This window comes from Bos indicus x Bos taurus, chromosome 7 (genome assembly GCF_003369695.1).
Source record: "Bos indicus x Bos taurus breed Angus x Brahman F1 hybrid chromosome 7, Bos_hybrid_MaternalHap_v2.0, whole genome shotgun sequence".
Classification (NCBI taxonomy): Eukaryota; Metazoa; Chordata; class Mammalia; order Artiodactyla; family Bovidae; genus Bos; species Bos indicus x Bos taurus.
In genome coordinates, this window is record NC_040082.1 from 104,391,422 (window position 1) to 104,400,285 (window position 8,864).

At 54.5% G+C, this 8,864-nt stretch overlaps 1 protein-coding gene and 1 long non-coding RNA gene across 5 annotated transcripts in view; one reads left to right on the forward strand and one right to left on the reverse strand.

Moving 5' to 3' along the window:
* Positions 1 to 1,656, reverse strand: part of CPAMD8 (C3 and PZP like, alpha-2-macroglobulin domain containing 8) — a 99,464-nt gene extending 97,808 nt beyond the window's left edge. For 3 of the 4 annotated variants that reach the window (XM_027548138.1, XM_027548136.1, XM_027548135.1), the window contains exon 1: positions 1,412 to 1,655. In XM_027548138.1, coding sequence (XP_027403939.1) covers positions 1,412 to 1,644 — 233 coding nt within the window. In that variant the 5' untranslated portion in view covers positions 1,645 to 1,655. Of the gene's footprint in view, positions 1 to 1,411 lie in introns of all 4 variants that reach the window. The other variant, XM_027548137.1, reaches the window with a different exon arrangement.
* LOC113896098 lies at positions 544 to 6,755 on the forward strand. The gene is made up of 2 exons (XR_003511995.1): positions 544 to 1,163; positions 5,921 to 6,755. It is a non-coding gene; the product is annotated as an uncharacterized LOC113896098 (long non-coding RNA).
* Positions 6,756 to 8,864: the final 2,109 nt, after the last annotated feature.

Genomic DNA, 8,864 nt, shown 5'->3' on the forward strand with positions numbered 1-8,864 from the left:
GTCCAAAAGCATACCTCCCTCTAGATGGTGGTGGTGGTGGTTTAGTCACTAAGTCGCATCCAACTCTTGCAACCCCATGGACTGTGGCCCGCCAGGCTCCCCTGTCCATGTGATTTCCCAGGCAAGAATACTGGAGTGGGTAGCCATTTCCTTCTCCAGGGGATCTTCCTCACCCAGGGACTGAACCTGGGTCTCCCAGGTGGCGCTAGCAGTAAAGAACCTGCTTGCCTAATGCAGGAGACATAAGAGACGCAGATTCCATGTCTGGACTGGGAAGATTCCCTGGAGGAGGGCATGGCAACCCACTCCAGTATTCTCACCTGGACAATCCCCATGGACAGAGGAGGCTGGTAGGCAGCAGTCCATGGGGTCGCCAAGAGTCAAATACGACTGAAGCGACTTAGCACGCACGCACACTCCTGCGTTTCAGGCTGATTCTTTACGGACTCAGGCAGGTACTAGGGAAGCCCTCCCTCTTTTTGTGACAACCCAAAATACCCCTGGACATTGCTGAATGACCCCAGGGAGACAAAAATCACCCCTCAGCTGGAAACGGCTATCCTAAGGGAGCAAGCTTTGAAAGCATCAGGTCAAAAGTTTGCTGGGTTCCAATTTCACGGGGCCCAAGGGAGGTAATCCCAAGGCTCGAATTGCAGTTTGGTGTCTTACTTTTCAAAGCCTTGAATCAGAGGAGGAGCGCTGGAGGTGCCCCGCCCTCCTCGGCTCACTGTTGACCTGTTTTCTGGGAACTCCTATACAAGGGCTGTTTGAACAAGGCTCATAAAGGCAGGACTGGACTAAAGACTGAGCCCGGGCAGCTGGAGGCAGGCTCCCTGAGCCCACAACCCCCCGCAGGGCTCACCCAAACTTGGCAGGTCTGGGACTATTCCCTGTGAAGCCAACTCATGGGCAATTCTCCTTAGCAGCTAGTGAATTCCCCTCCTCACTGTGTCAGCTCACCAGAAGCTCTGTAAGTAAACTTCAAGAAAAATGTGGAAGCAAAACAAACACTTCCTCCCCCAGCGCCACGCCCTCCCAAGGAAAAAGAACGGTAGGTCTCTCCTTCCATTTCTCAGCCAAGACACGCACCTCTTACCTTCAAGCCACGGATAACTTGAAATCGCCACCCAAGAAGCCAGCCCTGGTCACACCAAGGGGGCGAGGTGAGATAGGGGTGGCCTCCCCGCCTTAGCTCTGGGGGGGTCCCAGTACCTTCCGGGGGGCGCTTCTGAAGTCTCAGGCTGCCCCTTTTCCAGTCCTACTCTTGGGGCTAGGGGAAGGTCAAGACTCAGGTCCCGCCCAGGTCGGAGGCTGTGTGGCCTTGGACAGGTCGCTGAACCTCTCTGAGCCAGACCCCGCGTCCCCCACCCCGAGAAGGCAGCCAGCCTTCTCTCGCCCCGGGGCTACTCACGGGGCCTGGGGCTGCTCAGCGCGCACGCCGTCCCGCGGCGACAGCAGCAGCAGCAAGAACCGGAGCAGCGGCCCGAGCTGGGCGCCCCACATTTTCCCGCTCCGCGGGGGCGCCGCGCCGGGGGAGGGGGCCTGGCCGGGGCCAGGCCAGGGCCGGGGTCCGAGCGCGGCCGTCCCCGCTTCGCCGCCGGGGGCCCTTTGTTCGCAGCCCCCGCGCCGTGCGCCTGGCGCCATGCGCCCCCACTCAGCGCCCGGCCAGGCTGGGGCAGCCGGCGACCAGCCCCCTCCCCGGACCCGCCTCGTCCCCAGGCCCGCCCCTGCCCGGACCCGCCCCGCTCACCCCCTCCCGGTCTCCGGCCCCGCCCCCTCTCCGGACCCATCCGCCCACCCACCGACTCTCCCCCAGTCTCTCCTGGGACCGCCCCGCCCTCTGCCCGGATGCACCCCAAGACCTGGCCCAATCTGTCCCCTTCATCGGACCTGCCCTGCCCTCCTCTTCGCACCCCCCAACTCAGCCCCGTTCTCTCTCCGGACGCGCCCCTCCCTGGATCTCTCCCTTTCTACTGCCGTCCCGCATCCCCCCACCCCAGGGACCAGCCCCGCCCTGCCCCACCAGGGGGCCGCCTTGTCTCCGCGCCGCTTGCACCCCACACCCTGCAGGGCCCCCCACCTGCCCCTGCCTTGACCGGGCAACCTGTTCAGTGCGCACACAGGAGGGGCTGAGCTCTTTGGGGAAACTGAGGCGGGCCAAGGGACGAAACTTCCAGACCCGCAGCTGCCTCCAGACATCAGACTGTTGGTCCTTTCCCCACCTCCTCCATCCACAGATGCCCTAGGCCAGGCCCCTGCCTCTCTGGGCCTCACTTTCCCCTCTGGCAAGCAGCAGGGGTGAGGGGGACCCCCTCCCTCTCTGAGAGCAGGGTGCCCCCTCCTGCTCTCCCAGGTTGCCCTCACTGTTGCAGTTCCCTCTGCCTGGGGCACTTCCCTTTCATACCATACCCAGCTTTCCAGGCGGTCTCTCTAAGAGGGACTCCTGCGGCCATCAGGACCGTCAGGACCGTACTTCTAGTACTCTAGAACTGACCACGTGCCCCTCCTGCCCCAAATCCTCCTGGCTCTCGAGGCTTATCGAGGCCAAGAAGTCCAAACCGGGGGGTGCCCTGATGGCTCCCACCTCACCCTAGTTCCTAGATGCCCTGTGCCACCCTGTGCTGACCTCCACTGCTTGCCTTTATTAAACTCTTTCCCTCTGTCTCTGCTTTTGCCTGCCTGACTCCTGCTGCTTCCAGAAGCTTCCCTTGCACCCTCCCTGCCCCCCAGGCATAGTGGGTCCTCCAGGCAGTCTCTCCCACCAGTCCATTCCACAAGCCCTGGTCACCCGGTGAGCACCACGGGGGCAGGCAGTGGGGGCTTCAGGAGAGGTAGGACCTGCTGCCGCGGACGGTGGAAGGGGGTGTGCAGGGGCCACAGTGGACCGGAGGGCAACAAGGGCAGCAGCAGTGCTGAGAGACCAGGAGGAGTTGCCCGCCTCCTGTCCCAGCCACGCTGGCACCAAGCAGGGCTGTCTAGTGAAATCCTTTTAATTCACATCTGCCCACCCCTCCACACCTCCCCTTGCGTGCGTGCTAAGTCACTTCAGTCCTGTCCAACTCTTTGCGACCCTATGGACTGTAGCCTGCAAGGCTCTTCTGTCCCTGGGATTTCCCAGGCAAGAATACTGGAGCAGGGTAGTCATGCCCTCCTCCGGGGGATCTTCCTGACCCAGAGATTGAACCAGAGTCTCCTGTGACTCCTGCATTGCAGGCGGATTCTCTAGCACTGCGCCATCTGGGAAAGCCCACGCCTTCCCTTTCTCCTCCATAAACCAGGCTCCACTCCCCAGTCTCGAGGCCAGCCTCCTGCCCCTCCATTTGCTCGCTCCTCCACTGGGCTCTGTTCACACACGCCTCCGGGGTTCCATGGACCCCAAACTCACTACCACCACCACCCCACCCAGCCTAGGTGCCAGCTGCCCCTTCTTCCTGGGGTGTTCTTCCTCCCATAGCTGCCTTTCCTCCTTCCACCTTCAGGGGTACCTCTACCGTCCCTCCTTCCCAGACTGCCTGTCCCATAAGGCCTCAGATTTCAGGTACTGCCTATGCAGGTCCCCAAAAGCCTAGCTGAGTTCACTGCTCTTGCTGTATCTGGCCTCCACTTGGCAAGAGAGGCTATACCCCACCTGGCTGCTTTCCCTGGTAGCCAAACCAGCTGCCCCCCACCCAATCTTAGCTAGCAGATCTCTCTTTCTTGGTTTTTTCTCTTTTTTTTTTTTTTGGCCACACCACCTGACTTTTAGGATCTTAGTTTCCCGATCAGGGAATATGCCCACAGCAGTCAAAGTGCAGAGTCCTAACCACTGGACCGCCAGGGAATCCCCTCACTTTCTTCTTATTAAGATAAGCTGATTATGCCCTCCTGCGGAAAGCAGGGGCACCCTGCCCTCTGGTTACTACAAAGCCTGCCTCCCACAGCCTCTGGCGGTCCACTCAGCTCCCAAGTGTGGGTCCTGCATGACCAGCTGTGTCTTGCCCCCACCCCAACCAGAGCTGTGAATATACATAACTAACAGACTGCTCTCCGTCTCACCTGTTCAGTGTTGGGTGTTTCGTGTTTGGCTGTCTTGCACTATTTAGCGTGAGGCATCCTCTGTCGGCAGAGACATCACTTTGCGACAAAGGTCCATACAGTCAAAGCTGTGGTTTTTCCAGTAGTCATGTACAGTTGTGAGAGTTGGAACATAGAGAGAAGGCTGAGCGCCAAAGGATTGATGCTTTCGAATTGTGGTGCTGGAGAAGACTCTTGAGAGCCCCTTGGACAGCAAGGCCATCAAACCAGTCAATCTTAAAGGAAATCACCCCTGAATATTCATTGGAAGGACTGATGCCAAAGCTGAAGCCCCACTACTTTGGCCACCTGGTGAGAAGAACCAACTTATTGGAAAAGACCCTGATGCTGGGAAAGATTGAAGGCAAAAGGAGAAGAGGGCAGTAGAGGATGAGATGGTTAGATAGCATCATTGACTCAATGGATATGAATTTGAGCAAACTCTGGGGGATAGTGAAGGACGGGGACGCCTGGCATGCTGCAGTCCATGGGGTCACAAAGAGCTGGACACGACTTAGCGACTGAACAACAACAGCAATCCTCCCTTCACTAATGGGGTGAATAGGAAGCGAACAGCAGACCACTGTGCCTCAACATCCAGCCCTCAACATCGCTCTGTGGTGCCCAGTACAGAAGCCATGATCTTATTATCCCAGTGAACCCGCTTTCCTGTCTGACTCCTCTGGGCCCTGAGCACCATTCGCTGCCAGATGCTGGGCCCCTGGTTGGGAGTGGGCATCAGTACACACATGTGACAGCCTCCCCGTCCCCGTGAGCTGCAGTGGGACACTGCGAAGAGTCCCACACTGACACATTTCCAGCACTTGTGTGAGCCGCTGGGTAACAGACCCACGCGTGCTACAGTCCCTGGGTTTGCAAAGAGGTGGACACAACAGAGAGACTGAACAACAACAACTACTAAAAATTAAGTTATACCAACTTTCTATTAAAAATCCATATTAAAAATAAAAGCGATGTGTGCAAAAGTGATCAGTTCTTCATTATTTCACTACATCATCCTATTCTCTGCGCTCTTGGGAGTATCCTTGACCTTTGAATCTGTTGGTGAAAAGACTCTCATGATGTGTCTCTTCCCACGTAGTGACTTCCTCCTGGCAGCTTGAAGCTGGCCGTGGGGGGAGTACAGCCAATTCTGCCCTAAAGCTTGTTTTGAAAACAAAAATTTGTTCCAACACAATGGATGCATAAGGGAAAGATTTGAACATAATTTGATGGAATGTGGTCTTGCTAATGCAGGATTTGGTCTGTGAGAAACCTGGAGTGAATTCAGGAAATAGCACCACGCTGGCCACAGCCACATAGGAATATACAAACCACACACACACACACACACACACACACACACACACAGACACAGACCCTCCACATCTAACTGCCTGAGCTGTTAGGAGCCACCCTGCCCAGCCCCAGTTTCATTTCAGAAAACCTCTTTCTAGCACAGCGACCCACAGTCTGCAGCCTTCCCACATCACATGCACACGCAAACCTCAGATCTTTTCCAAGGTCAAGTGCCGTATGCGCCCTAATGCATGTCATTTCGTAGCCATTTAGTGTGTGGGCAACGGTGCTGTCAGCAAGTCCCTATCTTTTCTCAATGCGTCGCTGGTAACGGTTTTTGAGGGTGCTGTCCTCCCTCCTTTTTCCCATGAGCCCTGTGGTTGGTGTGAAGAACGTGGTCATTTTCAAGCATGTGTCAGGGCAGAACTGGCTGCGTTTACCCCACTAGAAGAGATCGTTAAATAGGTCCCAGCGCACCAGTGATGAGTGGCGTGGCGGTCTGGGTCTGGGTGGAGAGGGGGAGGACAAGATAGACAGTCCAATTGTAAGAAGTGTTTTGTTCTTCCAGAAAGCCAGCAGGTCCTGGGGCCACTGAGCACCCAGCAGTTGGGACATGGCATCTGATGAGCTCACCGCCAGCAGAAGATAGGGGATCAGCACCGAATGGCCAGTCCCTCCAAGCCAGAGGGGGAACAGGGCAGGAGCAGCTGTGGTGAGCGACATTTGCTGCCCAGGAGGACACAGCCAGGTCATCACCAGTGGTGGGGCCAGTGATGTTAATGAAGCTGAAACTGCATGTGACCCTTGACCCTGCTGGAAGGACACGCATGCTTCAAGGTGACCTGGCCAAGAGCTTTCACAGTTGTGTTATTCAGGGGTGGTGAAAAGTGAGAAGCAGCCTGTGTGTCCATGCAGGGGATGAAGGACAAACCGATAAAGGAAGGAGGGGTCATGGGTGATTCCCACATATCAGGGAAGATCGGGTATGGGGTCAGGGGAGAAGAGTAACCAGGGAGAGGGACGCAGGAAGGCGATTTCAGCAAGACCCAAGCACTTTCACCTCCCGCTGCCTGGGGAGCAGGAGCCTGGAGGGGAGGGAAGGGTGATTGGGGGATCTTCCCACACCTGTGTGATGTCATTCACCCTGTGTCTGCTGTGCCCCCAGCGTGTGAGGACTGGGGGTGCTGGCTCGACAGAGAAGCAGAGGGCTCTCCATCTGGTTAGTGTGAACTCCCTCCCAGGGCGGACTTTGGGGAAGGATCCCAAAAAAGATATACAAATGGCTGACAAGTGCATGAAAAGATATTTTAAAACTGGGTTGTCATGATGTAAAATCTGTAAGTTTATGAAGAACGTTGATCTGTATGCTGAAAACAAGTAAATTTGATGGCGTGTCAATGACATCTCAATAGAGCAATGATGGCATATGGAAACACACGCAAATATACTCGTTTGCGTATATATATCTGAAAAGCAAACAATGTGCTTTGGGAATGCCCACGCTGGCAGGTCTTGGCTTTCTTTTTCTCCCTCCCTCTCTGACTCTGTATTTCCAGCATCTCACAGAAGCCCAAAACAGCTCAATTCCACTTTGCAGTTGAATTAATAAAGATCAGTAACGAGAAGGTGGATTTCACGCACCTGACCTTAAGCTCAGTCCAGGGCTCAGCAGAGGTCAAGGCAAAGGCTAAGGACGAGATCTCTGCCATGCAGATTCCCCAAAGCCAGCTCCCCCTGACGCTGCTTATGTGCACGCCATGTCCTGCTCTTTTGCATCGTGAAAATGTCCAAGCAATTTCACAGCAGTGTAGGGCGCAGAGGCACGTTGGCAGAGGGCTTTCCAGTTGTTATTTGCAGTTCCAGTCCACGGCAGAAATCAATGCTGTTTGCAGATGCAACAACCACTTCTGGGGTCTTTATTAGTGTCCTGTAGCTGCTGTAATATAAGACCACAGACCAGGTGGCTTAAACAACAAGAACTTGTGCCCTCACAGTTCTGGCGGTCTGAAATCTGAAAATAAAAATGTTGGCACGGTTGGTTCCTTCTGAAGACTGTGAGGAGAGTATATTCCTTGCCTCTCTCCCAGATTTTAGTGGCTGTTGGCAATCTTTGGTGTACCTTGGCTTGTTGATATATTGCTCCAGTTGTTCCATACCAGGGTCCTTGGACTCTTTGGTGTGTGTGCTCAGTCACTTCAGTCGTGTTCAGCTCTTTGTGACCCCATGGACTGTAGCCCACCAGGCTCCTCTGTCGGTGGGATTCTCCAGGCAAGAATACTGGAATGGGTTGCCATACCCTCCCTCCAGGGGACCTTCCATCCTAGGGATCAAACCCACATCTCTCACGTCTTCTGCATTGGCAGATGGGTTCCTTCCCAGTGCCATCTGGGAATCCCTCTGGACTCTTAAATCAATAGAAATTGATAAGAGTCCAGAAATTCAGGCAAGACTGCAGTACAAACAAGTGAGAACAGGAAACAGGTGCTGAAATTTCCTTGGCTGTCCAGTGGTTAAGAATCCACCTTGCAATGCAGGGGATGCAGGTTCAATCCCTGGTTGGGGAGCTAGGATCCCACGTGCATTGGGCTAACTAGGCCCATGTGCCTCAGCTAGAGAGTCCATGTACTGCAAAGAAAGATCCTGAGTGCAGCAACTAAGACCCGATGAAGACAAATAAATAAATATTAAAAAAAAAATTTAAGAAGAAAGAAACTGATGCCTTTGGTCACTCTCTGAGATGGGAGTTGAGATAGTTCCTTAAATGGGGTGGGGGTGGGGGCAGATCAGTAGGTTGGGCAGGAGGTGTAGCTCAGGTGGCTGCCCACCCCCTTCTTGGTGCTGGGCACAGGGATCATGCGCAGTACTCTGCTTTTGCCCGGGGCACCTCAGGAGAGGCAATCGGTTTGTAGCCTTTTGGTATCTTATTGTGCATTTGCTGTGCTATGCTAAGTTGCTTTAGTCGTGTCCAACTCTTTGCCATCCCACGGACTGTAGCCTGCCAGGCTCCTGTGGCCATGGAATTTTCCAGGCAAGAATACTAGAGTGGATTGCCATTTTCTCCTCCAGGGGATCTTCCCAACCCAGCGACTGAACCTGAGTCTCTTGTCTCTTGCCCTGGGAGGCAGATTCTTTACCACTGCACCACGTGGGGAAGCCAATAGGAAGTCTCCAGATTTCCCTCTTCTCACAAGAGCACCAGCCCTATTGGATCGAGGGCCCACCCTAATCCAGTATGACCTCATCTTAATTAGTTACATTTGCAAAGACCCAAATGCATTTGGATTTATGACTCAAATAAGATCGTATTCTGAGATTCTGGGTGGACATGAATTATAGGCGGATCCTATGTATCCTAATACAGGGACCTGTCAGCAAATAATCTAAAGTGATTTCTTAGGCACTGCCTAGGAAGGGAATAATACCTATATAAGTTGAAGTCTGTGCCTAAGTCCAGTTCATCACTTCCTTGGCCTAAGTTAGCTTTGGCCCCACTGGGTCATTCTGATAGCGTC